The following is a 16,625-nucleotide window of genomic DNA, read 5'->3' as shown; positions in this document are numbered from 1 at the left end:
ATCCAATAATGTTGTTGCAGCCTTAATCTGAAGATCTTCAAGCGTCACATTTTGAATATTCAAGTAGTCTTCTACTTTGAACAAAAAGTTCTCAATGGCCTTACTGTCTCGAGAATCATTGAACTTTACAGGTCTTGACATATCAATCATTGATGGCCTCTCACCATTTCTGCCATTTAGGGTCATTGACCGCTACAATGTGCAGTTTTTTAACTGAAGCTCCCTTACTTCAGTCTGCAAGTCAGCTATTGTTGTCGCCAACGAAGTGATCTGCCCCATCTGTAAGTTCACCTGCTCTTGCAGGCTCGCCATCATATCATTCAGTCCACCAAATGATTTAACTGCGTGTAAAATTGCTTCCTCATGCGAAGTCACATCTTCCACTAGCTTGTTGACAGTTGCAATCATCTCTTCTTGGCCTCAAGGTGAACCCATCTCCTCAGCTTCGACAACTGCCTTACCTTTGGTGTTGCGCAGATTTTGATAAGGCGCCATGATGTCTTGCTCACAAATCGCAGCATGTCGGCATGTCTGTCGACACTGACTCCAAAGTCCCTTCTCCAGCACGAGAATGGGCTCTGGTACCACTTGTCACAGGCCTATTTTCTTCAATGGGCCAGCACGGAGTGACGGTTCTTTCTTACCGCCGCAAGCCTACTTGTCAGCTCACTTGTCAATCGCAGAAGCTTGTAATCAGAGTGCAAGAGAGCAAAAGATAATAGAGGGAGAAGAATTGCAATCACAAAAAGCAATCACAATGAGGGTGAACAAAATAAAGCTCAATGCATTTAATTCATTCACAATTTTGTCTGAGGGCTATTACAGTTCAAGCATACGAGCTGCCCCTTCCGGGTATTGATTCACCTGAACCGGAAAGCTTACATCAGACTCAACAAAAGCAAAACAGACTCTAAGCACAACTTTATAGTGTAAGTCGCAAGGGAACAATCTTAATCACATTATTAAGACCACTCTTTCTCTCCACTTGTTAGGCAGGAGTTGTTAGTGCACGTCACCTTGTGTTGGAACCAACACGTTACAAGTTCGAATCCCAATGGTATAGGGTTGTATAACTGGTAGGGGTATGCCTAATCCCAGTTTGCTCTATGTCGAAAAAAAAAACCCTTTCTTTCTCAGCCTAGTAAGGAAACAGGTTAGGCATAGGCTGCTTGATCGAGCAGTGGACCTAATTTTTGACAAATAGATTCTATTGCCAATCTGGTTTTTCATATTCAATCATTTAGGTATTAGTCAATCTGGTGCTGGATCCATTGTGAATATGTAATTTCTATGCGGAAAAGATAAAATGGGTTAGATTAAATCCAAGTTCAACTTAGATCCAGTCACATATTTTGACCAGATTTTGGCCCAAATTCAACAAAGCCCAAACATACTTCTCACCAATCTGATGTGGATTTGGATATACAGTATCTAGATCTGACAATATCGATCAGATCTGGTTCAAACTGATAGGGAATCTAAGCCTTTTAAGATTTTTAATACTCAACCCCCAAACCTGTTTCATGTCAGTTCGGGTTTGTTTGGGTCTAATTTTAAGTGTGATGTGAAAAATGGCTCTCATTGTCAAAATCATACCAATGACGAGCCCAAACCCAACCTGTATTGGGTAGGTTTTGTTGTAGTTTTTGGTCCTGATTTTGGAAAGGGTCTGATGAGAGCTGCCTGACCCAACCTAGATACACCTTTTATAAATAATGGAGTTGAAAATAGGCTGTCTGTGGGTCAGATTAGGACAGATCCCAACACTGGTTCCAACTTTTGAAAGGTGGATTAGGTTTTAGATCTGAATCTGACTTGAATTGTTCAATAATGCTCATGATTCAGGTAAAAAATGAGACCTTATATTAATGCATCCAAGAAAATGGATAAACAAACTGATTTTTAAGGAAAATATAAACGACTTGAGTTTGAACCCATTATAATCCAGAACCGTCCATGTATGCTTTTAATACCTACGAAATTATCTGGCATTTAATTGAAAATTTATGAGGTATTTTAGATTTGAACCTCAGTAGAGATTCATGATCATAAACCCTCACAAGCACAAGCTCAAATTAGACCCACTAGATCTTAAGTTATCTAGATTTAGATCTTTGAATGGTTCAGGTCAACCCAAATGAGTTTGGGCAGAGTTTAAACCCATATTAAGGTTTAAACCAAATATAAAAGAATTTTAGATTCATCTGATACTCAAATAGGTCTTATTAAGGATTTGGATTCATTGGATACCCAAATGGATCTTCTGAAGGTAAACACAATTTTAAATTCATTTGAGACCCAAATGGATCTCACTAATACTGAATGATGATTTGGATATATTTGAGACCCAAATGAATCTCAAAAAAATTAAATGGGGATTTAAATCCACTTGAAACTCAAATGGATCTCAATAAGATAAAAATGATTTGGGTTCATTCGGTATCCAAAAAAATTATATTAAATATAATATAGTAAATATATAAGTATATATATAATGGGTTAGATTTGATAAGGCCCAAATGGGTCTCATCAAATCCAAAACCAAAGCCAAACCCTTTTCACCCTTTGTTTTACAAACCATGATTTTCATCCATTGTTTTACAAGTCATGGTTTTTAATCCTTATTTTACAAACCATGGTTAGGTCGGGATAAAACAAATAGTTGGATGGTTAGGTCGCACAATGATATTAAGGGTTTGGGGTTCGAATCACATGGAGAAATGATCTAGTGTTAATACTAATTGCTTAACCATCGTGAGCTTCGACTATCTGGTAGGAGCAGTTTGTGCAAGTCACCATATGATGAGACGTTGCAAGTTCGAAACCCACTAGTATATGGGTGGTTTAATAACTGCCCGGTAGTTTGAAGAGGCCTCTGGCCTGACTGAGTTGGCTTAAAAGTTGTTTGTAGAAAAGAGGAAGCCCTAATTCTTCCAGCTTTGTTATGAAAAAAAAATGACGATTTGCTTAACTCTAGCACTTACAAGCTAACAAGGCTATTTAGAAATAGATAGATACCGGATAGTGTTTTCTATATAGGAGTGTCAACAGGTCGGGTTTGGTTCGAACCCATGTGGAAGCAGACCTGATCCCAATTTTCGGGTGTGGTATTGAGTCCAGACCTGGGTCTAATCAAACCCACCATAAGAGAAACCATACCCAGACCCGATAAGAACTTCATGAACCAGACACGGGCCATACCTGGTAAAATAATCTTTTGTATCATTTTTACATTGAAAATTTGTGGGTCTTAATCAGGACTCGGGTCAGGCCTGGGTCTGGTATAAATTTCACAAACTATACCTGGCTCTATGTATTAACCGGACCTTCGGGTCCGGATCAGGTCTTAATCGGGTCTTCTCATTTATCACCATACCCAGACTGTATAGGGTTTGGTACCGGTTGGGTCCAGGTAAACTCTACCCGTTGACACCACTATTTCTATAACTACTTTTTTGGGATTATATCTAGTCACTTTTGATCATGATCATGGTTTAAATAGTAATATTTTTTTATGTGTCTATAAAAAATCTAGCTTATGGCAATTAAAATAAACTATAGTTTACTAATCTTGAAAAGCTTAATACTTAAACCACTTGCAACCGTTTACAAAGCACGAAACTCACGTTTCCAAAATCTTGTGTGAGAAACTCATTACAAACCCGTCTCATTGTGCGGGAAACATGTTTTCCATCACATGAAAAACCTATTTACTTTATAGGAAAGCACATTTTCTGTGTCTTTGTGCATTTCATTTAAATAAGAAAATATTTTTATATAAAAAACTTGTGATACACAACGAGCCCAAAAAACTCGTTTCCCAAGATTTTCCTAGTTTCCATTTCCCTTCCAAGCAGCCTTGATTTTTATTCTCAAATGGTATCAAAGGGTTCGGTATCAATTACTATATTTACACGATGCAATTAATATATTTCCTTTTTTTAGAGAAAAAAAAGAAGAATTTCACTATTCATTCAATATTTCCCTTTTCAGAGGACAAATCATCACATTCATACTATGTACCAAATATACTAATACCCAACTAATCCATCTAAAAATCTTTTTTCAAGCTCTTCAGTCAGCCCCAAGGGGGGTTGGCGTAGTGGGGTGGGGCCTTGGTTGTTAGCAGGGCAGTCAAGGTTTGATTCCAATGGGTGTCGTCCTTCTGCGCAAGCAAATGCGTAGCATAGGCATTGGAGTTTTACGTTGCCGGCATGACGACCGTAGGTATGGCAGGCTGAGCCAACATGACCAGGTCTTCATGCTGGGTGCAGTTTCTTCGGGTTATAAACCCAAAAAAGAAACTCTTCACAGTCGGCTATGATGTGCCCCTTCTTTTGATTTATTGAGATGATTTCTACACGGGCATCACCACTGGAAGAGCCTTGTTACTACAAAGAAATCTATATTCATTTATTCAAAGAAAAATAAAAAATATTCTGATTCTTGTATAATTCTCATGTACATCAATGACAATCTGTATTGGTTTTTCCTTGGTAAACAATCTTCTCATTTATGGTCAATGTCTTCTGACCCGCGTTTTCTGCATTGCTTGGATAGCCATGTAAGGCAAATTTGGCTGTTTTGTAAAGCACTATGGTGATTCCCATGTTCTGAAATTGGCGTGTTTGCAGAAAAGAGAAGACACTAAAATGAATTGCCGAGCGATATCATATAAAGCTCTCTCTCTCTCTCTCTCTCTCTCTCTCTCTCTCCTTTTCTATTACCATTCAAATAAAGACGAACATGTGGAAATAAACAATAAATGTAAGTGAATGAATGAAACGAGAGGCTTCAATTAATTCAATACTCCTATAAGATGGGGGGGAATTTGGCGACAAAAAAAGTCCTAATAAAGAGCAGTTAAGGGTAGTTTCTACGTCTGTCAGATCTCCATTAAATGCAAACATGGATGCCTGTATATATCCGTGTGGCAATTTATTCCCCTCCGTTCCACCATGTCATGTGCTCTCAATAGTGACAGCCCATTCCGTGTTGTGTTCGCAATGAATGTTGCTGAGAGAGAGAGAGAGAGAGAGAGAGAGTGAGTGAGTGAGTGTACCCACCAGCCATCTTTGACAATTGACATGGGAAGTCTTAATACCTCCACCTCTGGTGAATTATGATGAGCTCTGCCTTCCGAGGAATCTCCATTTACGGCTATACATGGAAAAATTCCATATGATGGCTCAAACAGCTTTGACAGAGGAGCAGCTTTAGAGAATTCCAGCAACTCAATTGCAAACTGTTGAACAGTTCAGTATTAAGATGACAGAATTTTTACATGAACCAGCTATACACATGGTCAGTCTTGAATAAATCGAATCCTTCACGCTCTCTAGCTGGTTGAAATGGCTTAATATGACAGATTTCGTAGAAATTTTCTGTCAGCCAATCATCACAAACATCTCAAAGCTTTTAATTTGGTGGTTTGGAGGTTGTACCCAAAATTTCAATCTTCCAGAAAATGAGAAAAAGAATTCAAAAACTCTTTCTCCATTATTAAGTGGGACAAATGAACAGAAAATCTAAAAGGAAACTTGTCTAAATCAAAGGTTTGGTAGTTTTAGATAAATTTTTACTCCCTTCACCGAACTCATAGAGGCAAAGTTATGAATTTGTCAATAAATGTAATAAACAACGGCAGCCATGATAGAAGCAGAATCTTCCTCTATTCAAATTGAAGTAGAATCATAAACAAGGAACTAATAACCTGGTGAAGAAAATCATAAGTTCCTTGAGGTCAGAAGTTCACTCTGAACAAGCGAGAAGCAAAACAATGAAAAAAGGCATTTGCAGTTCAGAGAAACTGGGAGCTACTTAGTGCATCCACCTTCAGATTCACACTAAAAGTCGAAAGCATCAGATATGCTTTCTTGATAAAATGGGACTGTTAGACGATCCTGTAACACCCCGATCTGGGACCTCAGGAGTCCGAGTTCGGTTGGTATTACTTTCCAGAGGGAAGAGTGCAAAGCTTACACAGAGAAAACGTGGCTGAAAAAAAACATTTCATTTCATTCTCATAAATCAACTTTTTTCTTACAATTGTTCATCATTCATAATAAAATAAAGCAATTACATCTTATTCAATGACAAGGAAAGTAAAAGATATCAATGCTCTGCTGAAGAAGAAGAAGTTGCTCACAAGTGAATGATCTAATGCCTAGAACCTACAATTGTAATTAAACAAAAATAGAGGTGATTCTATAACCCAGTAAGAAATAATCATAAGTAAATAAACAACAATTTACAACTATAGTGGGCTCTAAGCCCCTAGTCTTATTTTAATTCTCGATACATCACACATGTTTGTATATTTTAATTTCCCCCATTATCATTCTCAAATACTCTCTTTCACACAATTATTTCTAGTCTGACTATACCGGTAATAGTCATCTATGGGCATAGCAACCATGTAGAACACCCCAATTCTACATGTTGGTCAAACAATGAACCATACACTCCCAGTGGTCCCCGGACCACCAGGCACTGCAGTGTACCACCACGGGGACCCCTCCGATAGCTAGCCGGGAGGTCAAGCTCTCAATCTCGGCATGGTTCATGCTACATCTTAAACATGATGGTTACCAACCATCCCTGATCCTCTAGAGTCTCAAACCAGTGTGAGTGAAATCCTAAGTCATAAATAAGTTCACACATTGAACAATATTCTCAAATTCAAAGTTCACTTGTTCTCTCACGATTGATGTCATGACTAATCACAGCAATCTCATTCTTAATCTCATGATGACATTAGGACTCACACCGCTCTTCACTTAGCACGCAATGATGTAGTGTCTCTACATCATTAAATCACCGGCGGCCCACTCTCTATGGTAGCTGCACTCTGGCCGTGAACCAGGTAGCCCTTGCCACAGGTCGCCACTTCCGGGATTTATGGGGTACTGCATGCTGAACTCTAAATATTCATTCATACTACATAAATGAACTAAATGGGACTCAAAACCACTTAAGTCTCATCACAATGCATGATATTAATACTCAATTTGACATGCAATTATAATTGCTTTCTATCATGCATGACACATCGCAACTAACATGCATTTCACAATAAACATGTATTTAAATTAACTCAGAATGTCAAGCATGCATGTCATGGTCTCACTGAAAGCTATCATGCTAATCACATAATCTCTTAAACACTACGATAACAAACAACGTGAAATAGGTTTATTCGCATCTAAAGTTACTTATAATATTCCTTACCTCAAGTGCGAACATTGTACTTCCACCGAAGGTGAGTCTCAAGATGCTCTAACAGTAGGATCTGGTCATTAAAGCAATATATTTGAATTAATTCACAAAACCTCTTACTAAAATTACTAAAATACCTTTCCCGAATCTTATCCAAGAAACCACGGTTTCTATATTTCTAGTTTGACTGAATTTCATAGACTATTGGATTCCCCTCTTTAATACAAATCCAACGCACCAAACCTCACTCAATTCCGAGTTTGGAGTGCGACGATATGTCCATTTTATTGAAATGGATCTCACGGATCCAAATGGATATCTTGACACATTTTGGATTTCGGGCCAATTTGAGACTATTTTCTGATCCAATTCTGATCTGGATCCAAACTCTGTCTGTTTGGATTCAGATCCATTGCATAACTGGATCCAAAACTGTTTGACTGGATCCAGAATAGTTTGATTGGAGCCGAACTGGATCCATTCTATTCTGACTGGATCCAGAATAGCCTGACTGGATCCAGGACAGGTTGATTGGATCTGGGGTCTGCTGGACTGGATCATGGACAGTCTGATTAGATCCAGATCTGCCTGACTGGATCCAGGATCATCTGACTGGGTCCAGACCTATCTGACTGGGTCCAGATCCGAGACTGATCCAGTCAGATCTGGACCTGGTTAATCTGGATCTGAGACAGGTCCAGATTGAACTGGGTATGAACTGAAAACCCAGATCAAGACCCGAATGATTCAGTTTGGACCTTGGTTCAACCGGATCGGTACAAATTCGATCCAGTCTGAACCGGTTCTACCTGAACCCACAAGGATCGGTTTGGCTTGAACCGGTTCGACCCGAACCGGTTCGCCCAAATCACATGACCCGGTTCGGTCTGGGTGCGACCCGGACCGACCCGGTTCGGTCTAGGTCGCACCCAAGCCGAACTAGATTTTTTTTTTAAAGTACTCAGTCTGGGCGCGACCTAGACCAGTGGGCTCGGTCTGGGTCGCACCCAGACCGACCCGGTTCGGTCCGGGTGCCCGGACCGAACCGATCCCCCTTTTAAAAAGCCGAAAGGGGCAACGATTACACAGAGGGGCGGCCACCGGCCACCCTCCCCTCTGAAACCACGGGGCCATCAGCCGGCAGCCGATGCCGGTCTCCCCCTGCCGACAGGGAGATCGGCCACCGGCATCGGCCGGCTGGCCGATCCCCATCTCTCTCTCTCTCTCTCTCTCCCCCATTCTCTGTTTTTTTTTCAATAATTGCAACTCGCCGACAGCAATGGTTGCCAGCCCCCTGAGTTCGGATTAAAAGAGAAGAACGAAGAAGAAGACGGAGGGGTGGCTTACCTCTCTGCCGCCGTCGTCGCCGGAAAGTCTTCTTCTCTCTCTCTCTCACTCTCTTTCTCTTTGTGCAGGATGCAGAAAGAGGGCCTGCGTGGGGGTTTTTATAACCCTCACGCAGGGTGAGGGGTGAGGATAACCTCGCCCCCCCTTTCCGCGGATTATGGGGGGTGAGGTTTATCCTCACCCCCACTCGTTATGTGGTTTCCCCTTTGGGGAAACCGTTTTTTTTTTTAAATTAATCCCCTCTGGCTACTTCGTCGGGGGGGGGGGGGGGGTTACAATTCTACCCCCCTTAAAAGAAGATTTGTCCCGAATCTTACCTGGAAACAATTGTGGAAATTGCTCGCGGATATCTGATTCACGTTCCCAAATAGCCTCCTTATTGTTGTGATGACTCCACTTAACCAAAACCAGAGATAACTCATTGTTTCTCAGCTTTTGCATTTTCGTGTCCAGGATTTCGATGGGCTTTTCTCTCATACTCAAATCATCTTGTAAATCTAATACAGTATCGACTGTATCCAATATGTGGGAGGGATATGGCACATATCTTCGCAACATGGAAACATGGAACACGTTATGAATTTGAGATAAGGAAGGTGGTAGATCTAACCGATATGTTGTCTGACCAACCCTCGCAAGTATCTCAAATGGTCCAATATATCTGGGGTTCAACTTTCCTCTTCGACCAAAACACATTACTCCCTTAAATGGAGATATCTTTAAAAACACGTGATCACCTTGCTCAAATTCCAACTCACGACGTCTTTTATCCGCGTAACTCTTTTGTCGACTTTGTGCTGTGAGAAGACGCTCTCGAATGAATCTCACTTGATCTGTCATTCGCTGAACCATCTCTGGTCCTAACAAACTCCTTTCTTCGACTTCGTCCCAACATAAGGGAGTTCGACATCGTCGACCATACAATGCTTCAAATGAAGTCATGCTTATACTTGCTTGAAAGATGTTGTTGTAGGCAAACTCCATTAATGACAAAATATCATTCCACGAGTCGCTATACTCCAAACTACATGCCTGGAGCATGTCTTCAAGGGTCTGAATGGTTCGCTCTGACTGACCATCTGACTGAGGGTGAAAAGCTGTACTCATTTTTAATTGTGTCCCCATAGCTTCTTGAAAACTTTGCCAAAACCGCGATGTGAACTTTGAGTCTCAGTCTGAAACAATTGAATCTGGTACTCCATGAAGTCTCATAATTTCTCTAATAAACAATTGAGCCAATTGGTCACACAAGTGAGTTGTCTTACAAACTAAAAAGTGAGCTGACTTAGTTAGCCTGTCGACAATCACCCATACTGAATCCATCCCATTCTTCGTCTTAGGAAGCCCCGAAACGAAGTCCATTGATATGTCCGCCCACTTTCACTCGGGAATGAGAAGTGGTTGCAAAAGACCACCGGGTCTTTGGTGCTCAATCTTCACCTGCTGACATACTAAACATTTGCTAACAAACTCAGCAATATCTCTCTTCATACCATTCCACCAAAACGTATCTTTCAGATCTCGATACATTTTGGTGTTACCGGGATGGATGACATATCTAGAATGATGTGCCTCTTCCATTAACAGATTTCTAAGTTGATCATCCTTGGGAATGCAAACTCTCTGACGATATCTAAGAAGTCCTTGATCATCAATTTTGAATTCTGATTCTTCATTTTCTGAAATCTTCTTTCTTACTTGCATAAATTCTGGATCTAAGGGTTGTTTTTCCTTAATTTGATCCCACAATTCTGACTTCAATGTGGTTTACACAAATAATAATCGACCTGACAAGCATTGAGCTTCTGCCTTCTGATGAGCCATCGAGGAAAATAACTCTCAATCTACAAGTCTAGCTAGAGCTCATGCCTTTCTGCTAAGAGCATCAACGACTACATTCGTCTTCCCCGGATGATATTTTAGCTCGAAATCATAATCTTTCAGAAATTTCAACTATCTCCTTTGCCTCAAATTCAAATCTTTCTGAGAAAACAGATACTTAAGGCTTTGATGGTCGGTAAAGACCTCAAATTGCTCGCCATAGAGATAGTGCCTCCATATCTTAAAGGCAAAAACCACTGCTGCTAACTCCAGATCATGCGTCAGATAGTTGACTTCATGAGTTTTGAGTTGACGAGATGCATAAGATATCACTTTTCCGTGTTGCATCAGAACACAACCCAATCCTTTGTGAGAGGCATCACTATAAATAGTGAAACCTCTAGATCCAGAAGATAACACTGGAGCAGTGGTCAAACGCTTCTTGATCTTCTGAAAACTTTGCTCACATTTCTCATTCCACTCGAACTTTACATCTTTCTTTGTGAGCTTCGTCATAGGGGCCGCCAACAACGAAAATCCTTCCACGAATCTCCGGTAGTACCCAGCTAATCCCAAAAAGCTGCGAATCTCAGTAGGATTCTTGGGTCTTGACCAATTGGTGATTGCTTCGATCTTTGTAGGATCTACCATAATCACGTCTTTAGAAATAATGTGTCCAAGAAAAGACACTCGTTCTAACCAAAAAGCACACTTAGAGAATTTGGCGTAGAGCTGATGTTCTCTAAGTGTCTGCAGAACTATCCTTAGATGCTCTTCATGTTGCTCCTTCGAGGTAGAGTATATGAGGATGTCATCGACAAATACCACGACGAACTTATCCAAATAGGGTCTAAAGATTCTATTCATCATATCCATGAAAGCAGCTGGTGCATTAGTCAAACCAAAAGGCATGACCATAAATTCATAATGGTCATATCTTGATCTGAATGTTGTCTTAGCTACATCTTTTTTCTTGATCCTCAGTTGATGATATCCTGATCTCAAATCCAATTTTAAGAAGCATGTCGCTCCTTGCAGTTGATCGAATAAATCATCAATTCTCAGCAAAGGGTATTTATTCTTTATGGTTACTGTATTCAGTTGACGATAGTCGATACACATACGCAGTGATCCATCCTTCTTCTTCACGAATAAAATTGGAGCACCCCAAGGAGATACTGAAGGTCTAATAAATCCTTTCTCCAATAACTCCTGTATTTGCTCCTTGAGTTCCTTGAGTTCCGCAGGGCCCATCCGATAGGGAGCCTTCAAAATGGGTGTTGTTCCCGGAACTAGATCGATTTGGAACCCAGTCTCCCGATCAGGAGGGAGACCTGGAAGATCTTCTTGAAAAACATCATCATATCCCCGAACTATGTCTACATCTGATATGGTGAGATCTTCTTTCTCTTCGGTTTTCATGTACGCCAGGAATCCCATGCATCCTTTTTCAATATATATATTGGCCTTTAAACACGATATGATAGCCGGCTTATGTAACTTTCTAACACCCTGGTATATGAAAGTTGGAGTATGGGGTATCTGAAAGCTGACACACTTTCTTCTACAATCTATAGTGGCATGGTGGTCCGACAACCAATCCATGCCCAGAACAACATCAAGGTCTTTGAAGTCGAGTTGCAACAAGTTCACAAGCAACTCTCGATCTTTAATTTTTACAACGCAATTAGGATACACAATATCCACAATAGTGGTTTCTCCTATAGGAGTCTCTATTAAGTAAGAAACACTCAATCGAGAAGGTGCCACTAACAACCTTTTCTCAAAAGCTGAAGAAGAGAAACTATGTGTGGCTCCTGAGTCGAATAACACACGCGCAAGAACACCAAAAATAAGAAGTGTACCTTCAACCACATCAGGGTTGGCAAGAGCTTCTTGAAGAGCAGTCGCATAGGCGCGACCTGGTACTGCAGGCTTCGGCTTTGGCGGAGCGTTGTTTCTTCGATCAGGCTGTGGGCAATCATTAGCATAATGACCCATCTGCTGGCAGTTGAAGCATTTGACGTTCCTCAAGTCGCATTTACCCTCGTGCCTCTGGAGACCACAAGTCTTACAAGCATTGTCCGACTGGACCGGCTTCTGGAACCTTTGCCGCTTGGCTTGCTGATTGCCAGCATTCTTGACTTGCTTACCCTGGTTCTGACCAGGGTTTTGTCCCCCGAAATGCCTCTTGTTGCCCCTCTGGAATCTTTCCTTAGAATAAAACTTCCTTCGAGAAGATTTGGCCATATTTCCACCACTGTGCTAGGTCCTCTCTTCCGTCTTGACTTTTTCCTTCGCTTGCGGTTTCTCAGCTGTCCGCATCTCCCAAAACTCGTACCTTGAAGCATAGTCCATAAGTCGGCTGTATTTCTTTATTTGTTGTGGCCCGACCAACCTCAAAATATCAGGCCTCAAACCCCTCTCGAATCTTCTGCACTTCTCTTTCTCGTTTGCCACCAAGGACTTGGCAAAACGAGAGAGAGTTAAAACGTGCAGTATATTAGGCAACTGTCATGTCACCCTGCTTCAATTTTCTGAACTCTTCTTCTTTTTCCACCCTTTGACACTTTGGAAAGAACTGCCTGTAAAACCTCCTCACGAAAGTGGACCAAGGCAAGTAAGTGTCCGGCTCCAAGGTGTCCCTGATGGATCTCCACCAGTGCTCTGCATCGCTGGTCAGATTGGATACAACTATCTAAATTCTCTGATCATCTGGACATTGGATGACATTCAATGCCTTCTCAACTTGCATTAGCCAATTCTCTGCCATGACACCGTCAGGAGTGCCATCGAAGAGTGGAGGCTGCATATTCTTGAACCTCTCCGCCCATGAGGTGATACCAGAAATCACCGTTTGTGGCTGATTTTGTTGGGCACGGGTCATTTGTAGCAATTCATATAAAATACGATTCGTGGTATACTCAGGCGGTATTCTCGTACTCTGACTCATTGGGGATCCAGGGGAGATCTCCATACTTTCTTCTTTACCTTCACGCTGAGTATTTCTCTCCGGTGTGTGAGTTGTCGCGTGGCTTCCCTGAACTCGTGCCCCTTCCGTCGTAGGGGATGAAGAGGGTGCCCTCCGCGACGGTCCACCAAGGATTTTCCTTTCTCGCCTAGCAGCTACCATGTCCTTGGAAAGATAATAAGTTCCTCTGCGAGTGGCCATTTGGACTGCAGTAAAATTTTCACTTAACATTACATGTTTCATTGGATTCTCACAAGACTTTATCACATTTCACGCAATGTTAATAAAAATGTTCACTTTATTTCATTCAAAAAAAGATCTCATACATGTACGAGAATTATTATTAGCAGAACAGAAAGAACAATGCAATTAAAATAATACTACTCTACTAAGCAGACTAGCTATTCTTAATCATTGTACTCCCTTGAGTCTGAGTCTCGGGAGGAGCGTTCAAGTCGTACTGAGGCGTAGTAGGAGTGTATGATGGTGACGAAGATGTGTGGGTAGGTGTGGCAAGAGTGTAAGTATGTGAGGCAGGATCATCACTCGGGTCTTTATCCTCGCCTCCCTCTTCTGTATTTCCCGAATTTTCTCGCCCCTGTCCAAACCCTGGGTCACCTTGGTTGGCTCCCGCTGCCTGCCGAGCTGCTTCAGTCGCCTGTAATGCCGTTCTCCGAGCTTCTTCAGCTAGAAGCTCGTGGAATGGAGGTGGAACCCTCTGGTTTCCTCTACTCATGGCCGTCATATAACTAGCTCGGGACATATGTCGTCCCCGTGCTCTGGCCATACGATACCCTCCCCGAGGCACAAAGTTTGCGTTCGAAGCTGCTCTTCTCCCGATGCCTCCTCGAGCCGCCATCCGATTTCCCCCCATCCTTCCACGTGTCGACCTTGCTCTCTGACAGTTGCATTGTCGATTCCTCCTTCCATAAGGTGGAGGATGTGGCCCCTAGGTAGTGTAGGGGTAGTTCTGATGATAACCGTCTCGGTCTCCGAGAATGATGTATATCGGAGGAGGTTGTGGCGTTAACTCTCTAACCACTTGAGTTATACTCGTGATGACTCGGGTCACCATCGTCATTGCGGCGAAAAACTCCTCTCTCCCTACCATGGGAGGCTCAGCTGGGTCCTGAGCCCGCGGAACTTCGTGGTTTTCTTTTTCGTTAGCCATTCCTAGTTACAGAATAATTTAATCACTAACGTGTATTATACAAGCAGAGACTTACATCTTGTCATTGAGTCTTATTACGAATGATTAACCATTTTTCTGTGTACACCTGGCTTTGATACCACTTTGTAACACCCCGATCTGGGACCTCAGGAGTCTGAGTTCGGTTGGTATTACTTCCCAGAGGGAAGAGTGCAAAGCTTACACAGAGAAAACGTGGCTGAAAAAAAACTTTTCATTTCATTCTCATAAATCAACTTTTTCCTTACAATTGTTTATCATTCATAATAAAATAAAGCAATTACATCTTATTCAATGACAAGGAAAGTAAAAGATACCAATGCTCTGCTGAAGAAGAAGAAGTTGCTCACAAGTGAATGATCTAATGCCTGGAACCTACAGTTGTAATTAAACAAAAATGAGGGTGAGTCTACAACCCAGTAAGAAATAATCATAAGTAAATAAACAACAATTTACAACTATAGTGGGCTCTAAGCCCCTAGTCTTATTTTAATTCTCGATACACCACACATGTTTGTATATTTTAATTTCCTCTATTATCATTCTCAAATACTCTCTTTCACACAATTATTTCTAGTTTGGCTATACCGGTAATAGTCATCTATGGGCGTAGCAACCCTGTAGAACACCCCAATTCTACATGTTGGCCAAACAATGAACCATACACTCCCAGTGGTCCTCGGACCACCAAACACTGCAGTGTACCACCACGGGGACCCCTCCGGTAGCTAGCCGGGAGGTCAAGCTCCCAATCTCGGCATAGTTCATGCTACATCCTAAACATGATGGTTACCAATCATCTCTGATCCTCTAGCGTCCCAAACCAGTGTGAGTGAAATCCTAAGTCATAACTAAGTTCACACATTGAACAATATTCTCAAATTCAAAGTTCACTTGTTCTCTCACGAGTGATGTCATGACTAATCACAACAATCTCATTCTTAATCTCATGATGACATTAGGACTCACACCGCTCTTCACTTAGCACGCAATGATGTAGTGTCTCTACATTATTAAATCACCGGCGGCCCACTCTCCATGGTAGCTGCACTCTGGCCGTGAACCAGGTAGCCCTTGCCACAGGTCGCCACTTCCGGGATTTATGGGGTACTGCATGCTGAACTCTAAATATTCATTCATACTACATAAATGAACTAAATGGGACTCAAAACTACTTAAGTCTCATCACAATGCATGATATTAATACTCAATTTGACATGCAATTATAATTGCTTTCTATCATGCATGACACATCGCAACTAACATGCATTTCACAATAAACATGTATTTAAATTAACTCAGAATGTCAAGCATGCATGTCATGGTCTCACTGAAAGCTATCATGCTAATCACATAATCTCTTAAACACTACGATAACAAACAACGTGAAATAGGTTTATTCACATCTAAAGTTACTTATAATATTCCTTACCTCAAGTGCGAACATTGTACTTCCACCGAAGGTGAGTCTCAAGATGCTCTAACAGTAGGATCTGGTCATTAAAGCAATATATTTGAATTAATTCACAAAACCTCTTACTAAAATTACTAAAATACCTTTCCCGAATCTTATCCAAGAAACCACGGTTTCTGTATTTCTAGTTTGATTGAATTTCATAGACTATTGGATTCCCCTCTTTAATACAAATTCAACGCACCAAACCTCACTCAATTCCGAGTTTGGAGTGCGACGATATGTCCATTTTACTGAAATGGATCTCACGGATCCAAATGGATATCTTGGCACATTTCGGATTTCGGGCCAATTTGAGACTATTTTCTGATCCAATTCTGATCTGGATCCAAACTCTGTCTGTTTGGATTCAGATCCATTGCATAACTGGATCCAAAACTGTTTAACTAGATCCAGAATAGTCTGATTGGATCCGAACTGGATCCATTCTATTCTGACTGGATCCAGAATAGCATGACTGGATCCAGGACAGATTGATTGGATCTGGGGCCTGCTGGACTGGATCATGGACAGTCTGATTGGATCCAGATCTGCCTGACTAGATCCAGGATCATCTGACTGGGTCCAGATCCGAGACTGATCCAGTCAGATCTGGACCTGGTTAA

The 16,625-nt window shown here is 41.5% G+C and overlaps 1 protein-coding gene across 1 annotated transcript; it reads right to left on the bottom strand.

Moving 5' to 3' along the window:
- Positions 1-819: 819 nt before the first annotated feature.
- LOC149840485 (uncharacterized) lies at positions 820-12,636 on the bottom strand. The gene is made up of 6 exons (XM_090005082.1): positions 10,807-12,636; positions 10,435-10,488; positions 8,883-9,648; positions 5,643-5,671; positions 5,105-5,245; positions 820-864 (listed from the first exon to the last, which is right to left on the bottom strand). The coding sequence occupies exons 1-6, from the start codon at positions 12,634-12,636 to the stop codon at positions 820-822; spliced, it is 2,865 nt and encodes a 954-aa protein (XP_089861208.1).
- Positions 12,637-16,625: the final 3,989 nt, after the last annotated feature.

The sequence above is a fragment of the Nuphar pumila genome, chromosome 4 (genome assembly GCF_984573655.1).
Source record: "Nuphar pumila chromosome 4, dmNupPumi1.hap1.1, whole genome shotgun sequence".
Lineage (NCBI taxonomy): Eukaryota > Viridiplantae > Streptophyta > Magnoliopsida > Nymphaeales > Nymphaeaceae > Nuphar > Nuphar pumila.
Note: the sequence above shows the minus strand (reverse complement) of the source record. Positions and strands in the feature narration are given on the sequence as shown.

Bases quoted from the DNA above. Each gene is read 5' to 3' on its own strand.
- LOC149840485 (XM_090005082.1), bottom strand. From the start codon at position 12,636: ATGGCCAAATCTTCTCGAAGGAAGTTTTATTCTAAGGAAAGATTCCAG. The intron at 5,246-5,642 runs GTTGTTTATTAC...ACTGTTCAACAG, and splicing joins CTGCTTCTATCATGGCTGCC to TTTGCAATTGAGTTGCTGGA. The intron at 865-5,104 runs GTATTAAGACTT...TTTCCGGTTCAG, and splicing joins ATAATTCACCAGAGGTGGAG to GTGAATCAATACCCGGAAGG.